This window comes from Trachemys scripta, chromosome 1, assembly GCF_013100865.1.
Source record: "Trachemys scripta elegans isolate TJP31775 chromosome 1, CAS_Tse_1.0, whole genome shotgun sequence".
In the NCBI taxonomy this organism is placed as follows: domain Eukaryota; kingdom Metazoa; phylum Chordata; order Testudines; family Emydidae; genus Trachemys; species Trachemys scripta.
The window spans coordinates 143,507,036-143,532,524 of NC_048298.1; the positions used below are offsets into that span (position 1 = coordinate 143,507,036).

The window sequence follows — 25,489 nt, forward strand, 5'->3', positions numbered from 1 at the left end:
ATAGTTTTGCAACCCCAATGTGGCCCTCGGGCCAAAAAGTTTGCCCACCCCTGCTTTAGGGGTACAGTAGCACATCTCAGCCCTACTAAGCTAATGAGCTGCACTGTTAACTGCACAAAGTAACCTTTTGCTTCACACTAAATATTTTTGCAGCAAGGCAGAGATGGTGAACGAGCAGAGCTGCAGTTATTGAAAATGTTTCAGGCAACCTAACAAAAAAATTCAATAGAAAACAGTAGAATTTAGAGATAAAAATGGCCAATTACGGCATGTATCCCACTCTCTTACCAATAGGATTGTTCTTTCCAGTGCAATTTCTAGTGTCTTTCCAGTCAGGTTTTAAGCATGCAACTGAGGTGGCTCCTATCCTTTCCTTGTCTAATACAGACTACAGTTCTTTACTCCTAAATTTCCTCCCATTATTCCTAGTTAGCGCCCTTTAAAACTGTTAAATATATCCTGTCCCTCCTTCGTGTTTACCCCCCTCCAGTATCCCCTGTAACCTGTGCCTGTCACTTAGCCAAGACGTGCTTGGGATCTTTCAATCTTTCCCTGGAAATTATCCCCTTCATCCCCTAATCATTTTGTCATTCTTCTCTGAACTCCCTCTGATTTCTCTGGTAATGACACCCCCGACCTGATCACAATATTCCAGCTGGGGCTGGATCAGAGCTGTATGTAGGAGGACTATAACCTCTCTGCTCAGGGACAAAATGCTTTTGTCTAAGCAATTCAAAATTATACTAGCCTTGTTTCCAAGCCATAGCCACAAACTCATGACCAATCTGCAGCCTACAGCTAGCTCTAGGTCTCTCTGCTTTCTACATTTCCCCCTCTCAGTTAGTATATGTACTTGCAATTGTTTTTCCTCACATGCACTAACTTGTATTTTCCAAAACTGAACCTTGTTTTTTGTTCTCTGCCCTTGTTTCTACTCTCATGGTATGTCCTCATCAGTATCCATAACTGCACTCAATTGACCATCCTCTGTGTCAGTAATCTTGTAATTGTAATCAGCATCGTAACTTGGTGGGAAACAAGGGCCTAGTTCATTCTGCACTTACTTTTACACAAAGCTGAGTTTTTGTCCTGAAAGCTAAACCTCTCCTATGGGTGAGACCTGTCTGAGGGGGTCAGTGCACAGGACTAGAACGCAGGAACTCCTGAGATCTAATCCTGGCTTTATCATTGGCTCTCTCTTAACACTGGCCAAGTTGCTTATTGTCTGTGCCTGTTGCCTCATCTGCAGAAGTGGGAGCAGCTCCCTATGTCACAGAGAAGGAATAATCATTAAGGTTTATGAAGACCTTTAGATATGAAAATAGCTATTTGGGCCGAGTACTATGAATACATCTAAAGATACCTTCTACTGGAATTTAGTGACATTTCTGTTGCCACATGATCCATCAAATTCTTGACACGTTCAAGGGAATCCCAAATACACTTTCCCAGGAGGAACTTATCTATTTTTCTAGTCTGAAAAAAAAGTCTCCTGTTTCCAGTCCTTACAAGGAATGTGTGCACCTCTATGTAAGATCTAATCTTTGTGATTAATAAAACAGACTGTCCTACGTCTCTAAATTACAGCTATCACTGCTACAATCACCTCTTTTATCAGAGGGGTAGCCGTGTTAGTCTGAATCTGTAAAAAGCAACAGAGGGTCCTGTGGCACCTTCAGACTTGCATCTGACGAAGTGAGGTTTTTACCCACGGAAGCTTATGCTCCCAATACTTCTGTTAGTCTTAAAGATGCCACAGGACCCTCAATCACCTCTGTGCACTCAGTGTAATGAACCACTGAGGGTTAATATTCACTACATGAGAGATTTTGGTCAGAGAAACCAGATAAAAGCAGATATTTATACCCTCTCCTACTACCAAGACAGACAAAGAACAGGAAAGCAGACAAAAACTCTTACCACTTGGAGACACCATGACCGGTTCTGTCTGCCTTAATTCCTCAGTAGCAGGCAGATTAAGGGAGATGATTAAGACCATACCAAGGCCTGTTCCAACCCACAGACAGGGGGAGACCGTAGAGTCATTCTTCCGTGAAAAGGTCTCCATAAAGTACAAAGCTGTAATTGCTTCCTTGGACTCCTTGTCGATGCTGGAGACACTGGAGCTTCGGGACCGGCTGAAGGTGTTTTCCCGGTTTTCTGTATGAATAAGGTAAATACAATCAAGCAGACATGAGCTGGCAGGGCTACAGCACAGACCCAAACGTATCTGAAAACCAAATGCAAACACTCTGTTGTACATGGACATCACGGACTCGTTACAGACTCGATGAACGTTTTGATACTTGCATAGTCTTAACTTCCTGCCGATGCATAAACAACAGTGAGAATTCTGTCAGACCTCTCCAGACAAATCAGGCTGTTAGAAATAGCTGCTTATTACAGAGATCTGCATAGGCTAACCAGAATTTGCTCCAGTCATGGCACAAGGGATGTCTCCTAGACTCATACGTTACATTATTTAAAACTAAATTATCTACCTTATTACAGGACATGAAGTGAGGGCTCAGTGCCAGCATCACATCCTGTTGCGCATGCCCCTTGCCTTGCACCAAACGCTGCTACAGCTACGTTCAGAGTAACCCTCCTTAGTCTGTGATGTTCTTGGCAGCTGGCTGCTGATAGGAGACACTGACCCTTGAACTGGCCCCTCTTCCAGGCAATGTGCAGGGGAAAGGAATATCATTTAAACCTTCTCGCCCCCAAATCACCTCCCACTTCCCATACAATGGAGTGAGACAGTTGCTCTGCCCCTCAACCGACTCCACACCATGGGATTGGACCATACACATTTTTTGTGTATGGTTTCGCAGGGAACTGTGACTGCCAGTTAGAAATAGACACACACACTCTCCCCTCACCAAACTCACTGGGAGTCTCCCAATCCTTCTTGGAGAGAAACAGCATCGAGCTTGGTTGGGTGTTGAAGGCACTAATTTGGGTTATGCTCACTCAGCCTTGTCTATCATCAGAATAAGCTGCTCAGCATAGCCTTGCTATCGGTTCACAGGGTGGGAGCAGAGGGGAGGGAGTTGGGGCTGAGAAGGGACTGGACAGTGAAGGATCCGGGAGTGGCATTAGGACACGGGAGCATGGGGTGGCTGCAGCAGGAGGAAGGGGGGTTCATTTTTGGCCCTTTTTCATTTCCTGGCACACAAGGTAGGCAGCTTAGTCTCCCTGACCGTGTAGTCTGCATTGAGTATCACTGCTGCTGATCCCTTTCATCTCTAATGCCTTCACTGTGCTTCCTGGACTAGAAGAAATCAGGGACCCAGGCTAGTCTTTGCAAGACAGGCTTGGGTCAACTCTGCAATCCATCTACACCGAGTCAGGCGGAGCCAGAGGCAGGCTACAACACTGAAAGTTACAGGTGCTTTTCTGCAACACAAAAGGCTAGAGGCTGAGAGACTTTGGAACAAACGTTTGGAGCTCATGGGCCGGAGACTTCTCTAAGCGCCTCAGAGTACGTTCAGATACTCACTTGAGTCTAGTTGCTGAGATAACGGGGCAGCTATGGATGCCTTCATCAGGTCTATCTATGCGTGGAATGGGGGCCATCCCTGTGGCATATACAGTCCAATGCCCCCTTCCCAAGCCCTTGTTGAGAAGCAAGTTTAATCCTTCTTCATCCCCAGAAGAGGATGACGTCTCCTCAAAGGAGAAAGCTCAGGAACCAGCAGAAATAATTAGGGAGTAGAATGCTTCCTGGTGTTGGTGAAGACTTGAACCTGGATAAGAACCTTCCCCATCATTCAGTCTCCCACAACTAAAGCCTGAGCTAAGCTTCACACCACATTTACAGTTCCTGCTCTCCTGAGGAAGTGGTAGTTTAGGGATCCCATTCCCACAGGCAACATCTGCTGTGACATTAAACTCCCTGCCCCCGTGACGCTGCAGAAGTGGCAGAAATTAGCCAGTTGCCAGCACCCACCTGGGAATTACTGGGCAGATGCACATCAAAGTATTGCTATGCAGATCAACGTTTGGAACTGAGCGGGTCAGTTTATATTTAAGTCGGAGCTGCAGTTTGCAGAGCTTCTACGCTGAGTGAGGCTGTTGCCTTGCCAAACGTGAGCTCCACAGCACTGCAGGATTTTAGTCCCCCTCACACTGAAGAGAAATTTATGCCTGTTTCAGTTTCCAAGTTCCACATGTTCCCCAGCCAGGGAGTTCACATTCACCTCTCAGTGCAGGTGTTAGTGCTGCTGCCTGGCCCTGGTTCAACACTACTGCAGAGACCTGCATAAAAGCAGGGGGCGGCTTATCTGTGAGGATATATGGACCGAATACCTTATGAATGAATGTGCTCCATAGCCTCACAGACCTTGCAGCACTCTAGCCATGGAGCTTTGGAGGCAGTTCATCAGCACTGCAGTTGCTGACCAAAGAGGGTTAGTGAAGAGGCTTTGCAGGTGTCCCAGACCCCACAACACAAGGCGGCCCATGACCCCTAGCCCCGTTTTCCCGACATGGTGCACAGGCTGTATGTATTTTTCCCTTTAGTAGTTGGTATTAATGACAAGAGCATGTAAAAGCAAACATATTGGTGTTCAAGCTGTGAAAGGTGCTGAAGGGACAAATATGTCTGCTCAGTCTGTGTAGGCGACATGCAGAGTGTTTAAAATATGTGATGTGCCATTTGCATGTGTCACAGGACTTTTTCCTTCCTTTAAATAAGAATAAATGTTCTTTGCTGTTGTGTGGTACAATTAACTAATGCCTTTTAGCAGAACTGACATTAACAGGTATAATTTTTGGGATCCCTTTGGGAACATGTCGTGCTGTTTTCCATTAAATACAATATTCAGATTGAATTTCAAAAGCTCAGCATGACACCTCTCTCAAACTTTGGAGTCATGAAAGATTTCTGAACTGAAACATGTAACTTAGGAAAGATCCGAGGCCCTCTGTGACCTTCCCAGCCTGCTTTAAAACAAAGTCAAAACCCCACCCCTTCCTGGAATTTAGCTTTATTAACTATCTGATAATGTTCAGTTTAGGCCTCTCCTCAAATGTGCTGCTCCCTCAGGGGTCTCACACACTGTAGATCCGTTCTTTCTCTCTCTCTCTTCAGAGAGCCACTCTCTTTTATATGAGTGAGGTATAAAAGCAGCAGGATCAATGACTGCTAACAGGGAGGTGTGTTTCATGCATTAGCAGGAGTGTTGTAAGCAAGACATGAGCAGTAATTCTTCCAATCTACTCAACACTGATAGGGCCTGAAATGGAATCATGTGCCCAGTTCTGGGCACCACACTTCGGGAAAGATTTGGACAAATTGGAAAAAGTCCAGAGAAAAGCAACAAAAAATGATTAAAGGTCTAGAAAATATGACCTACGAGGTAAGATTGAAAAAATTGGGTTTATTGAGTCTGGCGAAGAGAAGACTGAGGGGGGGACATGATAACAATCTAAAAGGTTGTTATAAAGAGGAGGGTGATAAAGTGATCTCCTTAACCACAAATGCCAGGTCAAGAAACAGTGAGCTTAAACTGTAGCAATCAAGATTTAGGTTGGACATTAGGAAAAACTTCCTGTCAGGGTGGGTGAGCACTGGAACATGTCACCTAGAGAGGATGAGGAATCTCCGTCACTGGAGGTTTTTAAGAGCAGGTTGGACAAACACCTGTCAGGGATGGTCTAGATAATACTTAATCCTACCATGAGTGCAGGGGACTGGACTAGATGACCTGTCAAGGTCCCTTCCAGTCCTACACTTCTATGATTTCTATGCAAACACTGCCAGCCTGTTAGAGCCAATGCTTAGGCATGCACCCTGGTTTTCTCTCTCCTGGACAACCTAACTCCCAAAGCCCCTGCAGTGACCAGAGGACTTGCTCTCTGCAACATCTCATTCTGCATGGTCATGAATCCCTGGGTACACCCTGGAAACCAGGATAGACTGAAAGTTTACCCAGGCTCCCTGCATTTCAATGAGGCAGGATAACACAAGCAAGCTGCCCCCTCTCATAGGGGAATTATTGCCTTTGAGTAGGCCCTGGAGTCCTTGTAGTCATAGGGGACCTGTATGGAATCTAATTCCTTAAGGCACTCAAGTCATATCAAGCCCTTTTACATCAAAGTCTGGGTGTACCATGAGTCAACCTGGCAGGCCACCATTCCTAGAACCCTGCATGGATACAAAATTTGTATCCGCATCCAAGCCACAATCCACAAACATGATCTACAGCTATAAAGTGGATATCCACAGATTTGCAGGGCTCTAACAATTCGCCCTTCCATTTCTATGGGTCCATTTATTACCCACTGGGAGAGCCAGACTCCTGGCCTCTACTAGACCTCATCTCTCTATCGTCAGTACATCCATGAGGAACAATGTTTTTGTATATACCACTGTTCCTTACATAATACTTAGGGCTGGAGGCTTCCTCCTAGATTCCTGGTGATTGTTCTTTTTGGCTGTGGGTTCAGTGAGTCCATATGTCTTCCCAAAATTACAGTGCAATATGTAACACAATTTTCTTATGTTTTCCTTTTCCTAATAAGCAAAACACATAAGTCCCCCCATCAGTCCCCTCTGTGTCTGGCCAACCTTCTCTTTTCATTGCCCACCATTGAGTCCCTAAGTCTTTCAATTTTCTTCCTAAGAGCTGCTCTATGAACTGTGCTATGGAACTGAGCTGAAACGGGGGCAGCATGGCCTTTCTCACATGTAGGCACTTAATAGATATATATTTTTTACCCCTTGTACCTCTACTGTGAAAAAGGAGCCTCAGGGTCACCATCCGGTTCATGATAGACAGAGAAGGGCTGATGCTCACCGGCAGTCCAGATGGTGGCCATGGGTTAATCAGTCTGTGGAACATCAGCTCCCAAAGTTGTTGCTGCCGTTCTTGTTGGACTCCTTCACAAATTGCCACATGGCCTGCAACAGCTTTTGTTTGGGGGCAGTCTGGGCCTGTTGCCACTTCTGCCCTCATGTTCTTCAGTTCAAGTTTGCTTCTCTCCCCGCCCCCATGCCTCTTGTGCAGAATATGTCAAAAATATCTCACCCTGAGTGAGCAGCCTGCCCTAAAACAAAGTCCACATGCTGAGTAGCGTCACACTCACCACCCTCCTTGGGTTTGACAAAAAAACAACAAAACCTTCAGCTCCAACCATCTCCACAGGTGTGGCTGCCCCAGGGCTCCTCCCTCCAGACTGCTCTGCCCACACCGTCACTTCTCTGTGTAGCGAGCATTCCCATCTTCCATACACAGGGGACAGTTAACAAGCTACCTGCACCACCAAGTTAGAAGAACTCACTTAACATTTCCCAGCAGCATCAGAATCTGCCACCAGGTGGGAATGTTTCAGTCAAACAGTGCCAGCCTGTTCTACAATCCTCCACACAGTTAATGTTATCTCCCACCTCCCCACTTCTTTCTATGGATGTAGTTGCTATTAATGTAAAATACAGCTCAGCAACAAAGATGACAGGCCATACTGTGTTTATTCTATATTATATTGCTCTGTTCTCAAATATCTTCATTGTATGGACCACTTCTTAATAGAGATTGTTCCGTGGATTCCTCTCCTCCCACTGATGATCATGAGGGCCACTGCCCCTCCCATCTGTGAACACAGAACAGCTCCTTGGCAACTAAAGTAACAGATTACCTGGGACAGTTCCCTTAAGAAATGAATGTATTCACAGTTCTCTTTAATGAGTTTAATTTTGTTTTTCTGTCTCTATTTTACTCTTAATTTCACGTCTCCTCCACTCTGTTCTGTTCCTCTTTTCAGGGCAAATGTTCCTCTGCTACTCCGTCCCCTTATCCTGTTCTCTTCCTGCACACAGTACCCTGTCGTGTGTCCTCTCTCCCCCAAACATGCTTTTCTGCCACTAAATTTCCTTGTGTCCTGAACTCACGGCCTGACAATCAGGCCCCCTCCAGCCATTTCTCCAATAGACATAAACCCCCGCTGCCTCATTTTCTTCTCCCCTGAGCAGTCTCCTCTTGCTGGTGCCTGGCAGCTCCAGACCTTGGTGGTGGCTCCTGTTTCCTCTTCTCCTAGTAGATGGATCTATGCTTGCTCTTCCTCCTTGCTTCCAGCTGATTTTATAGGTCGCCAGGCTCTTCCTCAATACCTGTAGAAGCAGTTGGAAGCCTGGGAGAGGCCGCCACCACTACATGAAAAGCCAAATCTCCACAGACCACTTAGCAAGTGCTTCATGAACCACAGGTTGGTATGATATGCTGTATGGTACCTGTTTATCCATTAGATTGCAAGCAACTGTTGACAGGGGCTTTCTCATTTGAAGCTTACCTCCTGCATGGCAGCATTATAGTGTGTACATTGATTGTGCCATCTAAATGACTAATCATAAATTCTGAGCTTCAGCGAAGGAAGTAATAAGCCAATCGGGCTACCTCTGCCCACCTAAAAATAACTCTCCTGTCTCCTCAATGTTCTGCCCTATATATGGATTGGGTTATTCAGACATGGCTTGACCTACATGAATCAATTGCTGTTTTATAACATTATAACATTACTTCTACTGTTCTAATTTTTAGCAATAGTTAGTTTGTGGCGAAACATTTCTGACAAATAAAATCAGCGTCTTATATCTGACTTCACCTGAACGTGGAACCTCTAACCGTTGCCCATCTCACTGCAACAGAAAAATACAGGATACTTCAACTAACATGTTAAGATAAAAATGAAGGTGGTGTTATCAAGCCTTACCTTTGTCCATCCATGTGTAAGCGGCATAGTGACGCTCGTCGTGTGAGAATGTACTGACTCCATGTAATTGCTGAAGCATTGCCCGTCTGGAAATGTAACCTACTGCCACAAAAATGCATGCATTGCAAAAGGACAAGAACAATTGAGCCAACCATCATCATGACATTTATATGAAAGAAGCCCCGAGCAGTTACAGTCCTAGTGCAGTTTTCTTGCCTGACACAGTGGTCCCACTGCAGTGAGCTGGTGACTTTAAAAGAAAGTTTGAGTTATATTTTTTGGAATATTAAAAAGGCAATTCAAATGAAACATTTCCCATGCTTTAATTTACAGAAATAAAACCCAAACTTGCAACCTTTATGGAGCAGTCTTAAAATGAATAATGGTTTCTATTTTCTTTGGCTTCATGAAAATAACACCACAGTTTCCTCACTTCCCCATGCAGTCTTAAAAAACACAAGAATGATAATGAAAATGTGTATGCTGCTGACTTATGCACCTAAAGGGAAATATTCTCCTTTCTGTTCTCATTAACTTCTGCAAGGGCTTTGAAAGAGGAATATACCCCTATAAATCATCTCTTCCATGGAGGTGTCATGATTATGTCAAAATAATGGAATAAACACTAATGAGGAAGCATAAAATCCTTCATTTTTATAGTCAGGAATTGTGAAAGCAAAAGTATTACTTGATATGAAGAATGAGAGAAAAATACCAGTGACTAAGATGAACCTTTGCACTGTAATGTATACATTCACCATCAGAGAGCCTTACAATCAACACACTTTGTGTTCATTTATAGATGTTTGTAGTGTGCAGTTTTAAATTAGTGAATCAAGTGTATACCATAGATCTGCTTATAAAGTCTGTCAAAGAATAAAGCCAATATTCGGTATAAAAATCAGGATATTTTGGAAGCAAAGTTACAGAGTTGAAAATAATTTTTAGGCTCCTCATGTAGGCACTTCTGTAAATTCCAGGCACCAAACATCTGATTTCATGGAAGCCAATGCAAATATTCAAATGTTTTTCCTGAGTATTACTAGTTCGTTTGTAGTAATACAAAACTCTGATAGTCAATATAAACAAACAGTCCTAAAATTAATCTTTAAACATTACTTCACATATGTTATCATCACACAGACAGAGACTGAATCAAATAATTGATGGCAATGCTTCAGCAACACAGAGGAGCAAAAGGATAGGAACTGACACCACAGGGTATTGAAACACTTAAGAATGCTGCACATAAATCTGGATAAAGAAACATCTCTAAACACATTTTACTGGTGCCACGCTAAAGCTACATTGCATGTTAAAGCAATTCACTAGTAAGCAGCAAGAGTTGTTTTAAGCACAAACAAGTACCATTGGAAAATTAACTGGGAATTTATAGTGAGTGCCCTCCTATGAATAGACTCAGACAATTTCCTTACTTCAGACTTTCAGTTGTATTGGTAAGTATGTGAACACATTACTGGTGGAGTATCTCCTAAATCAGAGCAATTTTATTCACTAATGTAGGGCCAAATCTTGTGAGGTGGTCACCAGGCCCTCACAGACTAACTGTACAGTAGTTAGTACAGAGATTCTGCACCTTATTTGCCACCAGGTTACACAAGTTGAATGCTTGTGTAACTCTACTGAAATCATTAGAGTTTATGGAAATAAAACTGGTGTGACCTGATGGAGAATCAGGCCCTCTCAGAAGATACAGACTGAAGGCAGAACATTTGTATCTTTAGCATGATATCACCTGTGTGTGGGTAGGGTCAGGCCTGGGTTTTGGTTCAGTCTATTTTAAAAATAACCAGGAACTGGGAAAGCAAAAATCCCACTTGATATGAAGACAGACAGAGCTAAACATTTTCTCTGCATGAAATCCTCACGTATTTAATTTGCAAAGATGCCCACGTTCTACTGTATGAATCACTTGCCTCTACTTACACAATTGAAGTGTTTTCACATTCAAATTACTATGAATTTGAGTTGAATTTGGATTTCAAAAACTCCCAGTGTGTGGGCTGTTGAGATCTGGGCCCATCTTTAATTCAAAGATATCAAACTCTTTAGAGCTTATATAAGAGACTGAAACTGCTTATCAGAGTCCTAAAATATCCTTGTTCTGAAGCACTTTCTATTTATGCATGATGCAATTTATATGTCAGGAATGATTTGTGGTAAGTTCTCCACGTAAAACTGCTTCAGGGCAAGGAGAATATAAAGGGTGCTTCAGAAAACAAAGTTCCCTGTTCCTTTATAGGGGAATCAAAATATCTCATTTTGTTTCTTGAAGCATGCAACCCAGAGCATTTTAAAATTCAATTTTGGCTCTGCTGGGTTCCCTACCTGCATATTTGTTTGTTACTAACTATTTTAGGTATGTAACTTTGAAATGTTTTGCATTTTAAAAACATTTGGAATGGCTATACTTGCATAACATTATCATAAAAAATGCAAACACTTCTAAATAGATTCTCCCCAGCTGTGTGCTTATTGCTAGAGCACTGTGCAGATACCAAATTTCTATCCACATCCAATCCGCGATCCGCATACATGGTCTGCGGATATCCACATCCGTGGATGCAGATAGCTGCAGATATAAAGCAGATATCTGCAGATTTGCAGGGTTCTACATATTGCTCCACAAGCCAGGCTAACCAGAGCTGTAGAGACACTGAGGATCCTCGAACTGTATGTTTCACAAATTACTTCAGATATTGGAAAACAATTTCTGCCTTGTATAATTAATTGCTAGCAAGTGAAACAATTGCAAAATAAATGGCATCCACAGAACTCCCGCTCAGCTGCTGCCTAGCTCTGTAGGTGCCCAAACTCACTCAACACCTACATTTTTGCCTCTGAGCACATGCACTGCTGCCTCCCTCTAGGTCAGGGGTCGGCAACCTTTCAGCAGTGCTGTGCCGAGTCTTCATTTATTCACTCTCATTTAAAGTTTCGCGTGCCAGTCATACATTTTAAGGTTTTTAGAAGGTCTCTTTGTCTAAGTCTATAATATATAACTAAACTATTGTTCTATGTAAAGTAAATAAGGTTTTTAAAATGTTTAAGAAGCTTAATTTAAAATTAAATTAAAATACAGAGCCCCCCGGACCGGTGGCCAGAACCTGGGCAGTGTGAGTGCCACTGAAAATCAACTCGCGTGCTGCCTTTGGCACGCATGCCATAGGTTGTCTACCCCTGCTCTAGGTGTTCAGATGCCCACCTCTCACCTAATCCCCAGAGCAATCCACAGACCGGTGGAAGACAGGCAGAGGAATGCTGTTCTCATCCATGGGGCCCAATCTGGTAGGTGTTCTCAGAGGTTGCCTACTGGATCACGTGCCATTCATAATCTGCCAGAAGGACTGGTACTACAATATTTGTACATTAACAGAGAGCTTAATATCTCAGTTGATGCAAACTCCTACAAATTGGAGACTCCTGTTTCAAGAAGATTGCCCCATGTCGCGTGCTTCCAAAATGCTAACTAAAACACAACAGAATTAAGCTCAAATTGAAAAGGAAACACCAGCATTTTCTGCGGTTGTGAGTGGTTTCACAAATACGTTTATGGGCAGAAATTGGTCAAGATGGAGACAGCCCTAAACTTTTGGAAGCCATATAACAGACACCATGACCCAAAGCAACTGCAGGAAATTATCATGGAATTTCAAAATATTTGTTAAATGTAAAATACAGGGCATGTAAGGAGCTTCTTATAATGGTCATGCTATCAGGAGTGCCTATAAATAACGAAAGGAGGAGATGCAGATAGGGTGACCAGACAGCAAATGTGAAAAATCGGAACAGAGGTGGGAGGGGGGTAATAGGAGCCTATATAAGAAAAAGACCCAAAAATCGAGAGTGTCTGTATAAAATCGGGACATCTGGTCACCCTAGATGCAGAAGGAGTTTGGAGCATATCTGATTCAAATACTAGCTATTTCCAAAAGAAAATCTGATAAACTCAGACAAGAAACACAAAGTAACTCAAACTTACAAAAACTTGAGTAATTCTAGATTGATGGCCAAAATAAGTTTTTATCCTTAAAAACTTTTTATTGGGCCTATAGAAATGAAAATTCATTGTCCCTGCTTGTGGTTTCCAGATGAGTTAATTACACAATTCATAAATGGTTCATTTTGGCAACTCTCACTGATGTGTCAGTTCAAGTATACCATGTCAAAGCCTTAAGATGTAAAATTAAAAGGATTATCACAAATAGCACATAAGCAGAGGCAGATTAAAGCAATCTCTATTTAGCACTGTTAGGGAAGTAAACACCTCACAATGCCTTATTACAATAATCTGTTGAGAGAGTTAGAGGTAGAAGGAAAAAAATCTTAGTATTAACATCTAACAAGCCTTTTCAGCCAAAGACAAGTAATCCTGAAGTAGTAAAAAAACACCACACAGCAGAAAACTAGAGCAGAAGAAATACTACAACAAGAATGCCACTTATTCCACTGCAAGTGGGAGAAAATGTAAGATTTCAAATACAAAGTGGCTGGCAACCGGCCAAAGTAACAGGTATACCATCTGCCCCCACGGTCTTGTCATAAACACACGAAGGTTAGGAGGAACAGAGGACAGCTACACAAAACCAAGGAGGCATGTCATTTTCTGAAGATACCCAGAATGCTACTGACAGTACATTGATGCTGATAGAGTTAACAGCCCTGCAGTCAGACAATGGCAGCTCCACCCCATTAGCTAACAGCCCTCTCTAGACAGAACCTTTCAGAGAACAAGAAGTGGCTGTGTGATCAGAAAGTCATGAAGGTTTAAAGACAGTAGTTATTGACAAATCTCCAAAGGTATTTCTTAGAGTTGCTTCTAGTCTATTACAGAGGAGACACAGAGAGCTCTCCCATGGCAACCTTACTTTTGTTCTTTAATGTCAGTGTTTTCCTTAATCTAAAGTAAAAAAAAGTTGAGACTGAAAGTGCATGTTGTCTCTCATGTACAGAAACAGCACACACACTTGACCCAGTTCATCCCCACAGAGACCAATATTCAGGTTCAGATCTCCCCTGTTCCAAATGGACTGGGATGGCTCTGCAGTACTGTCCCTCAGACTCTGTGAAGGATTCTCTGTACCCTCTGGGATCTGTGCAGGGGAAGGACTCAAGGTAGGCCAGGTGGGAATGCACATCATCTCCACAGAAGATATGTGAAAAGGTGAATACAACCCCAACCTATACTGACTTTTTTTTGTGAGCACTCTCGAGTTCCCACGAGTTGCTGCAATCAAAGCGTGGCGATAGCTGGAACTCAGCGGTGGAGCAGGGCTAGAGACTCTCTGGGCGGGTGGCTCTGGCCTGCCGGAAGATCTACCAAGTTTGCGGCAAACCACATTTTGCTTTATGCAACAATGAAACAATATGAAAACATTTCTTTACAAAGTGTCCCATCTTGCTGCTTTTCATAAGGGGAAGGGAGAATCTGTGTCCTTGGATTTTTATATAGCTGTTGGTATTTAAAGGCAAACTGCTAGGTCAAATTTGGACACAAATTTAGATTTTATCAAAATAAGCTTTTATAAAAATTAGATCAATAGCAACATTTTCTGATGCTTGTGTAACTTCAAAAACAATGTTTAAAAAACAACAAATGTTCTCTTTTAGTGTTTTCATCCCAGACAATGCCTGAAACTCACTAGTCTAGTTTCAATGTCCAATCAGAGAAATGAAAAAGGTGTCTACACCCATAAATGATGAAACAACATCAACAGTATAAGTTGTGAAATGTGCATTAGGTTTTAAAAATTCTGTAATTTTCAATAATCCTAGGTGTCATTTATAACATGAGAAAGGACGTTTGGTTTTATTTAAAATACATGATTTTTAAATTCAAAGAGTCTCAGTAACTGTTAAAAGGATTGAATTAGAAAATTAAGTGCAGCAATGGAATTTGGCTTTGCTATACCAATAGTTTCTGATACAGTGCAAATAAGTAATAGTTTAATTAACACAAGCAGGAAACAGGGTTATCAAAAGTGTGTGAGAGCATGATTATTCAGAATTAATAATAGGCTATTAACAGCCTGCAAGATTCTCCTCATACTTGTCTTGTTAGAACCAGGTATCAAAGGTTCAACTAGCAAGTTTATTGTTGCAGCTATGAAAATATCACATTTCTGAAAACTGATAAGTCAAAAGGTACATTGGAAAAACTTGTCAAATTTTAACTGAGAAATTTTAATGTCATGAAGGGTGTATCAGAAATACTGTATCAGATGTCCAGTAACAAATATTGACAAGGATTATCATCATTACAAAACTATCAGATCTATTCATTATTATTTTGGAAAAACAGGCTCTGAAGCTGAAATACTAACCATAAGCAATATTTGAAAAGGCATCCGCTTTTGACTCTATTCTGAGCCAAAAGAGGCTTTAAAAAAACTCTACTTATGTCTGAAAAGAGTTTTATTTTAAAGTTTTCAAACCAGCTCTTTTTAGTTAGACAAGAAGGCAAGGGAGAGAGATTTTAATGCAATAATTATAAAGATCAAGTCATAGTCACCATTGCTATGTCACTACAAGATATTTTAATTTTGAGTTGTGTTTTTTTAAAGAATCTGTAAAAGCCTACAATTCTTTATGAAACTGAAGAGTTTGAAACAGCTAGAGGAATAAGAAAGAACAACTTTCTTCCCTCTCTCACATGCCAGTCTACTTAACAGGGAGGTTCATGAAAAATGTTTTTCTAGATAAGGAATCCCTTACCCCACGCCAGTTCTTCTTAAATAAAGAGGCAAGTGTTAGCAAGATATTTTCAAAGTGCTAGCTGGGGGAAAAAATACACTCCTACATACGTTCACATGAAAAACATGAAAGAAACTGCTGGAAATATACAGACTATTTTTTCATTGTGTTAAAAGGTCAGATCATGGTTATTATTGTAATGTAATGTGGGAAGAACTGGTTGATTTATTGTTTTAACATATTTCGTGTGGTTAGTCACAGAACTTGATTATCTTTTTCATCAAATCAATGATCATATGGGAGAAACAGCAGGAACTGGAAGGAGAAATTAAAACAACAGATACTATTAGTGCAGTAGGGGTTTCCTTAAAGCACCAAATTACATATAAGTAAGAATCACCCAACTTTACCATGGTAGTATATTTGTTACTTCTGAAAATTGCTTAAGTTATTTAGATAGTCATCTGTAAGGACCCACTGATGTTCTACTAAAGCTAATGATACTGGAATAAATAAAATACTACCAAATGTCTCCATTCTGATTTGGAAATACCACAGGCTAGATTCACAAAAGGATGTAGGTGCCTAAATGTCACTTTAGGCACCTAAATCCCAGAATCAGGTCGCGGTGAGATTCACAAAATCCCCATTCAGCTACCGCCGAGCCCTGGTACCTAAACTCGCTTGGTGCCTACATTTTTGAAGTAGAAGTTCCCTAAGTTTCTGCCTCTGAGCATGTGGACTGTAGCCCTCATACTTGGAGGTTGGCTGCCTAAGCTCCAGTGTGATTCACACGCTGGGTGAAGACAGGCGCTCCTCAGGATAACTCATCTACAGGGCCTGATCTGGTAGGTATGCTCAGACTTTACCTAGTGGATAGGGTCCCTACAAGCAACAGCCTGGAGTTAGTTCTCCAAGAGGGGCAGGGCTTAGCACACATCCCTCAGCTTAGCACATCCTATGGGCTATCTTAGGGAGAAAGTTGCCTATCATGCTGGCTTTTGTGAATCCCATTCTAATGTGCCCATCTCTCCCTACTCATTGTATGGGGAGCCTGAGTGCCTAACCCAGGCTTTGTAAATCTCAGTGATTTTCTAGGCACCTGAAAGTTTGGCATGGTAATGCTCAGTGTCGCAGCGCCTAGGTTCCTCTGTGAATCTATCCCATTTCTCTTTTTGTGAAGTATCAAGTGAACAAAATCTATATTTTATTCGTGTGTGCTCACCTCTTCAGAGCACAGGCAGTCAATTCCTCCAAATTACATGTGCTGTTTATTGTGGCATAAATTCCTAAATAGTGGATGAAAGATTGACATCCAGTTGTGAAAATCTTAGCAAAGCTTTTTAATAGCATGGCCAAAGGGAGCCTCTATTTTGATCAATGTCTGAAATGTAATGAGCTCATCTGGACAGAAAATGTATTCTCAGCATTTTCTTTGCAAAGTCTTTTTTTTTTTAAGCTATGACCCTCACAGGGCTCACATCACTTTTGGCAGTAGTATTTAATACAAAACACTACTGAGATGAATAAAAATATGCCAAAACAATGTCTGTGGAAGAATTCTTACATACCAGTCATTTGATGCAGATCAATTACTAAACTGAAACTCAAAAGAGCTAACACAGTAGCAATCTGTTAAATGTTTAACCTAGTTAAATGGAAATAACATCCTAGATTTATTTCAAAATAAGGATTCTTATAAAAAAAATTACATCCCATTATTAATATGAGAATGTAAAGTACAAGAAGGCTGTTCTTTTTTAGTGTATATATACTCTAGCTTGTACGCATGTGTGTGTGTGTGTGTATATATATATATATATATATATATATAAACACACATCATATTACATATTAATAGACTATACCCTGACCAACTATTCTGCTGTTAACTGTGACAGAAAATAGGCTGTTAAAGTCAATTCAGTGACATTAGTGAGAGGTGCCGTACCATTTCACTGACATCACTGATACCTTTAAGTATTCTTTTGCTGACATTCAGGAAAGCTAGACTACCCTTTCAGTGACAAGAGAAAGCTAAATCATTACCTGTGGAAAGTTTTAAAACTTTTACCATCTCTGCAAAATGCTTTGAGATCTACAGATAAAAAGTGCTACCTATGAACTCCATATTAATTAATTATTATAATATATATTATATTATTATAATATTAATTATTATTAGCCATAACTAACCTGACGAGAACACCCAGGTTAATTCATGAGTGAAGTCTGCTGTTATTCATAAGCCATTTACAATGACTTCATTAGAGCTCTCTAAGGCTATCTTGGTACTGTACTCACTCCTGATCTATCTATTAGTCTGTATTTACATTTGAGCTTATAAAAGGTATATTCTTTGAACGAGTTATTTCCTTTGACAGGGAACTGGAAGATCACACTTTTTCTATGTGCTGTGGAGAGACTGTAGTGTGATTTCATGGGGTTTTTTAGAGATCAGGATTTCTGGGTTCCCCCTTCAGTGACTCTACATCACATTACATTTTTCTCTAAATGTAGTTCCTTGGGAAGTGATCAGTGTTGCCCCTTAAATCAGCTGGATGGAGTTCCTCGAGAAGAATGCAGCGTGCTTTCTCTGCACAGTGTGCTACGTCCACCAACTTGCCTCCCGCCAGCCCATGAGTTTGGGACTTGCACTCTAATCCCTAGCAGGTCACCATCTTGGGATAATGGTTCATGGGATAATTTAATGGGATAATGACATGATTCATGAGTTCATTTCCATACTGTCAGCTTCAGTAGATCCTACAGTGATCTCTTCTGTCTTGCTGTGGTGTGATCTCAAACAGTCATGGAGAAAAGGATCAGCAGTGATTCCTCTATTTGATCACATCCTAATTAATAAACTCTGAAGATCTAGCTATCAGAAATATTAATGAAGGGGGCTCTGATGTTCTATCCATTTCCTGTATGTAGAGGGATCTTTTTACATATGGGAACAAAGGTATTTTCTACAGTTTGTATTTAAAAGGTGCATCAACAGGCTCTATGGGTGAGATCATCACTCTCGCACTGTCCCCCCTACAACGCGTGAAAGGACTGGGGCTGGGTAAAGGGGCTCTAAGAGCTCTCATTCTGACTCTGGGAGAATTATCCTGGTGCAGGCATTGCTGAACACAGGCAAAAGGCCATCTTCCAATGATCTCCTTGCAAGCCATGGTGTGGCGGGCATACTGGAGGTGATGCTGGAGGCAGAAGGGGCATGTTGCTGGTGGGACTGCAGCACTGCAGAGACCAGGGAGTGCTATGGCCCAGAGGGTAGCCCTGGGAAGTGTCGTTACTTAAGCAGATTGGAAATTGTGCGGCAGCCTCACTTAAGTTAAAAATTGAATTTGTAATATGTGAAATATTAAAATGAATAAGACTAAAGTAGAAGAGCCCCTGTACTGTTTATTTTGCTATTACATGTTTTTCAGTTGCTGACTGCCAAAGCATTTTGTACGGACAACACATTGTTGCATTGTACAAGCTGTGGAGGGTGTGGGGGAAGTTGCAGGCTTGGTGGGTGAGGGATAATTGGGAGTGACAGCATCTCACAAGGCACAGGAGGTGTTTTGAGGTTATGGGAAAAACACATTAGCTGGATGCTTCTGTTAAAATGATGGGCACCGAAATAGTTAGCAATGCTGACATTTAAATGGGCATATTTGAAGTTTCGCACTTAACCCACTGACATGAATGGGACAGTTTACACTCCTCAGAACTGTGGTTTGAATGTGTCTGAACACTCAGGTAGACAACACTGCATGGCTTATACTTAGTTCAAAATTTGGAGGCTGTATTCACAAACATAAGTGCTCAAAACAAATTATTTTAAATGAAGTTTTGATTCTGAACCACAATTCTCCAGCAAGGGGTAAATCCCATGGCCAGGGAATTGCAGAATTTACAACCCTTAATTATATTTAATACCAAAGAATAATACAATGAGTGAGCAAAGGTTAAACTCTCAGTCTTATAAATATAGTTCTCATTTTTCAGACTATTACTCGTGAATAAACAGGGATCAGAATATACCTCTACCCCAAAATAACGCGACCCGATATAACACAAATTCGGACAGAACGCGGTAAAGCAGTGCTCCGGGGGGGCAGGGCTGCGCACTCCGGCAGATCAAAGCAAGTTCGATATAATGCAGTTTCACCTATAACGTGGTAAGATTTTTGGGCTCCCGAAGACAGCGTTATATCGGGGTAGAGGTGTATTTTAAGCTTTTGAGGTCACTGGCTGTCAGAATTACTGTACATAAATTCTGATGAACAATCATTTTTCTGGAGCAAAGCTTCCAGGCTCAAAAAGAAGGTGGAAGGACTGTGAGAGTTTCAGGAAGTTTGGTATACCGCATCTCTAGGTAGCACAAAAGTCAGCAGCAGGCTGGCTGGTTAGTAACAACACTAAAACACAGGGATCATTCTAATTCTAAACAATTAAATGAAGACAGCAGTTTAGAGAAGTGACTAGGACAGGGATCATGCTAAATAGCGTGTAACCAGTTTGCTTTCACATCTTGTGGAAAAGTGAAACTAACACATACCTAATGAAAACGCTCATTGGCACTCACCTTCTGTTGTGACTGGAAGGGAAATCTCCATGCAAGCCGCAGACTGTGCTTTTCTAAATGGGGGCCTCCCAGGCCCTCGGCGATTTGATTTTGTAACATCTGCGCTAGAGAGCCGTTTTCCAGAGCTGCAAGTTTGGGAGGTTGGGCTTGTACAGTGCCCGTTTACATGATCTGCAAAAAGAACGACAAGGTCCAAGGTAAAGAGGCAGCTTCCAATATTCAGAATGCAAGGGAGGTAAATGGTGATACTTGAGAACAATTTAAGATGAAACTCCCCACAGAACTGCATATTTGTTCTGTAAGTACAGTATAGATTTGTGGGAACGACTTACCATTTCCTTAGCAGTGTAAATGTTTTATAAATATAAAGAGGTGTGTACAACTGAAGCCTTCTGGGCTGAGTCTTCCCTCACATCAGTTCACAATGGTGTAACTCCACTGACTTCACTGATAGGCAAGAGGAAAATCTGACCCACTGTTTCTAGATGGGATGTTACTGTACATGCTAGTTATACATATTGGAGACCCTGGGTTCCTACGTCTTCTCTTGACCTACATATATAGACACTTAAGTTATGGGCGGTAATGCTTAAGGTCAGCTTTTGTATTGCATCTTATAAGCATATACAGCATGATTTTGAAAACCATCCTTCCTTTTTTCCTCCCATAAAAATGTAAGTGTAACTAATTATGGGTGGAGTTTACTGTAAGAGCAAATTATTGCAGATAGACATCTAACTGCCAGATATGCAGATGCAATGTAGCATATGCCTAAATGTCATTCTTTGGGGACATTAAAAAACAGGCCATAGTATCTCTGAGTGTTGTATTATATTCTCTTTATACTCCATTCTATTTATATTACATGTATTCATTTTATTGGTGGACTACAGCATATATCATTTTAAGGTAACATACTCTTTCCCTAACTTACACATGAAAGTCTATCTAATAAGAATAGGAGATCAATTGCTGAATGCAATTTTTCTCCTGCAATGTAAGGATCTGAATTCAAATACACAATCTTGAAAGTATTGTGATGGAGGTACTTAAGTGCAAAAGAATGCTGACCATTTTAAAATAAAAATAGAACTGGCAATTCCTGTAGCTGAATCTTACAGTGGAGCACTAGAGCTGAATGAATAATTCACAACGAATAACTGATTTGTGAAATCCCACCTTTGTTCCCTATTTGTGAATAAGCAAATCACAACATTTTTAAATTGACATGTTATTTAAAACCAGTCTTGATTTTTTTTTTGTTTTTTGGTGGTGAATGATTCTTGGTCTGCAGATCATTCAGATATATTGTTTGCAATTTGCACTGTAACTTATGTAAACAATAAACACAACAAAAATGTAGAACTATGCAAATATGCATGATATTTGTCATTCACAACAATACCAATATGTATCATGCCCATATAAGTAGCTTTCCCAGACCTGAAGAAGAACTCTGTATAAACTGGGAAGCTTGTTTCTTTCACCAACAGAAATTGGTTCAATAAAAGATATTACCTCACCCACCTTGTCTCCCATATATGTAACAGAACTGGACCATCTGCCTTTATTTAGATCTTAGATTATTTATATCTTTATAATCAGATCATGCAAAACCATGCTCTGAAGTATCCCTAGCCTGTATTTGCCAGATGCTAGGAATGGGCTGTTGTCATAAACATACATCTAAGGGGAGCATAAAATCCCTCCTGAGCAGCTGTACTGAATCTTTACCTGTAAGGGGTTAAGAAGCTCAAATAACCTGGTTGGCACCTGACGAAAAGGACCAATAAGGAAAGAAGATACTTTCAAATCTGGAGAGGGGGGGAGTTGTTGGTGCTCTCTTTGTTGTTCCCTCTCTGGACAGAGAGAGAGAGACCAGGCAGGAAAAAACATCTCCTGAAAACATACCTGAAATGAACCATCTAAGGTTACAAAAATTGTAAGTAAGGGCAAGGAAATGCGTTAGATTATCTTTTGTTTTAGCTTGTGAATTTTCCCTATGCTAAGAGGGAGTTTTATTCCTGTTTTTTGTAACTTTGAAGCTGAGTCTAGAGGGGAATCCTCTGTGTTTTAAATCTTTTTATTACCCTGTAAAATTACCTTCCATCCTGATTTTTGCAGGTGTGATTCTTTTACTTTTTCTTTAAATAAAGTTCTTTCTTTAAGAACCTGATTGATTTTCAGTGTCCTAGAGACAAAGAGTCTGGTCGGTACTCACATTATTCTCAAGCCTCCCCAGGAAAGGGGGTTAAGGGGCTTGGGGGAATATTTTGGGGAACTAGGGACTCCAAGTGACCCCTTTCCTGAATTTTTGTCTAAATCACTTGGCGGTGGCAGCAATACCATCCAAGGACAAAGAAAGGATTTATGCCTGGGGGAAGTTTTTAACCTAAGCTGGTAGAAATAAGCTTAGGGGGTCTTTCATGTGGGTCCCCACATCTGTACCCCAGAGTTCAGAGTGGGAAGGGAAACCTGACAGCTGCAGGGGATGGATCAGTTGATGATTACCTGTTCTGTTCATTCCCTCTGAAGCACCTGGCATTGGCCACTGTCAGAAGAAAGGATACTGGGATAGATGGACCCTTGATCTGACCCAGAATGGCTGTTCTTATCTCAAAATTTTGTATAAAAACCTCACATTCCATTACTTCTCTCAGTACCAAAGTTTCACAATATCTAAGAAAATGATAAATTTTAAAATACCAAGATAAGTTTATTTCAATATTACACAAACATACTAATTTAAAAAAACACTATAAAGGTTGCAGAGTCAAGCACTCAAAAGTTAGGAAATGCCAGAATTAAGATTGTCTGTGCCACCTCAATTCAGCCCCCTAACATACAGCTTTTAATTAACATATATTAATTGTCACAAACAATTTTCCCCAAAGGACTCCTGCCTCACTCAGTGCACAGGCTGTACCATGTTCATTTAGTAAACAAACTATTCAATATTTTGTTTTCTCCTCATTGTTCAGTGTGTGGCCCCAGGTCTTATTTACTGCATACTATTCAAACCCTCATCTGAAGACAGAATTATTAATATCCTCATAGGCTTTTCTGTATGCTCAACATTATAGAATCTGCGTGCATCACAAATATTAATTCATTTATTGTCACAATACCCCTGTGAGACAAGGAGGTAGTATTATCCCCATTTTACAGATGGTGAGGCAGAGAGAGATTAAGGTCAAAAGTATTCAATAATTTTGGGTGTACTTGGTTTTTCAGAGTAGAATTATATAGAACTTTATATATTCAAGCATGGCTCCCCCTGACTTCAGCTGCAGAAGTGAGTGGAGTTGGGCAAAATTTTGTCAGCAAATAGTAAATTCACCAAAAAAGCATTTTCTCTTCAGTCCATTTTCCCCAAACTTGACCACTTCTACCCTGTCCCCTCCAGCCTGTCCCTGTCTGAGTCCTGTCTCTTCCTCTCATCTGGCTCCTTATCCCAGTCCCACTCTCCACTCCTGAGGCTTCTCATCCCAGTCCCAGTCTCCTTGCTCAGCCAGGCTCAGTATCCTGCTCCCAGCTGCTGGCCCACTCTGTATCTCCCCTCTTCCCAGGCACTAGTTCCCAGTCCCAATCTCCCTCCTAGTGCTCCTCATCCAACCTCAGTCACCCGCCTCCACCCCTGGACTCCTCGTCTCAGTATCTTGGCCCAGTCAGTCCTAGTTCTGCCCCTGCACACCACTTGTCAGATTTGTCTCTCCTCCCATTTGTCCCTGTACTCCACCCTGCACTGCTTCCTAGTCCCAGTTTCCTTGTTCAGCCAGTCCCAGGCTCTCCCCTAACTCGTTGGCCAATCTCAGTGTCCCCCCAGCAAACTAGCTCCCAGTTGTGCCCCCATTTCCTCACTGGTTCCTACTCCCAGTCTTTCCCTCTCTACAGCTCCCAGTCTCAGCCTTCTGGTCCAATTAATCACAGCCAGTTCTCTATCCCAGTCTCCTTGCCCAGCCAAGCTCAGTTTCCCCCCTCCAACTTCCAGTCACAATTACTCTCCCCCAACTTCCAGTCCAAGTCTTATCAGGGTCCTTATCCCAATCTATTCCTTTCCTTCCCCTCGGTCTTGCATTCAAATCAGACGGCTTCCTCCTCCTCACTATCTGGGAGTCAGCCAGATGGTCACTGATAACACAGGAGAGACAGTTTCCTTTCTCTTAGTTCCAGTGCCCATCCCCATCCCATCCCAGAGCAGCCATTACAAGGAAAGTCCAGCCTCAACCCAGCAGCCCTGTTTTGTGAGGATGGTGCATGAGCAGTCCAGTCACACACAGGAGCTGTGACAGGATGGAGCACGCTCAGTGAGGAAAGAATCTTTTATGAATTTAGCTGTTAAGCTCTTGCAAGTCTGAGTATGTGCAAACTGCAATTTTTCAAAAAAATATAACTTGGCCAAATTCGGGCAGATTTTCACAGGGCTGGCAAAAGGCACATTCCTGACACAAAGGCCACATCCCTGCCAAATTTCTACTTCAAAGCATGGGGGCTCTAGAGTTTCCCAAAGAAAAGGTCTCAAGAATTTTTGAACATGGGCAAGACAATATATTTTTCTCTAGCTTCATTCTTGGAAACAGCTGGACTGAGGCACACACCCAGAATGGAAAATTTCAGCCCAAACAGTTAAAGTTTAGCAAAGTTAAAAGCAATTGAAATTTGCGTCTTATAATGGGAAGTGTTGGACAACCTTTATAGCTGGCAGTGCTACCAGCTCCACCTATAATTATCTAATTAGTTAATAGGATGTTCTACACTATGGAATATAATTTGACCTGCTTAGCTGAAAGTTGACTAAAATGTGGTAAGCCCCAAGTTTTCTTCAAATGATTCTGCTGAAGTTGGAGGTGGGGAAAACAGGGGGTATGAAGTTCTCTGCCACAAAAAAACCAGAGCATTCAGCCCCCAGAATCCACAGATCTTAGAAGGTTGCACTATGTCCTGAGCTCCTAACACAGCTGCACCATAACGCACAGCTTTCTGTCTTCAAACTTTAGTTTGCATAAAGGAGTTTTGGCATGATAGCTCATTATCTCCAAGGGGATCTTAGGAAAGTGTGAGGAATGTATCAGAGTAAAATGAGTCAAACTCTACAGAAGCATCAACAGTATTTCAAAGACCCTTTTCCTGTGTTTTCTATAGAATGGATAACATTTCTCTAGGCTTGTGATTTTACTTAATACGTCAAACTTTAATAGACTATCCCCTCTCTCATAATATGCTTCTTAGACTCAATTTGTATTCGGGGCCTAAAGGAGTTAAGTGCCCACATTCCACTAAAAATCCATGGAAGTTGTGAGCCTAGCTCCAATAGGTCTCTGAAAATCCCATCCGGTATAAACAAGGCTGGTTCTTTCTCACAGCATAAATCAGATTTTAGGAAGTCCAGTGATTATAATTTTGAAATCTGACCCATTACTGCTCACAGAAATTTCTTCAAGAATTGAATTTGATGAAATTTAGAAGAGCCACATTAGAGTG

The 25,489-nt window shown here is 41.5% G+C and overlaps 1 protein-coding gene across 8 annotated transcripts in view; it reads right to left on the reverse strand.

The window, feature by feature from the left end:
- Positions 1-25,489, reverse strand: part of STXBP5L (syntaxin binding protein 5 like) — a 309,553-nt gene that overhangs the window by 12,034 nt on the left and 272,030 nt on the right. For 4 of the 8 annotated variants that reach the window (XM_034788419.1, XM_034788402.1, XM_034788395.1 and 1 more), the window contains 3 exons: positions 20,009-20,179; positions 8,713-8,814; positions 1,921-2,160 (listed from right to left, as the gene is read on the reverse strand). In XM_034788419.1, coding sequence (XP_034644310.1) covers positions 1,921-2,160; positions 8,713-8,814; positions 20,009-20,179 — 513 coding nt within the window. The remainder of the gene's footprint in view (positions 1-1,920; positions 2,161-8,712; positions 8,815-20,008; positions 20,180-25,489) is intronic. The other 4 variants (XM_034788439.1, XM_034788430.1, XM_034788410.1 and 1 more) reach the window with 2 other exon arrangements.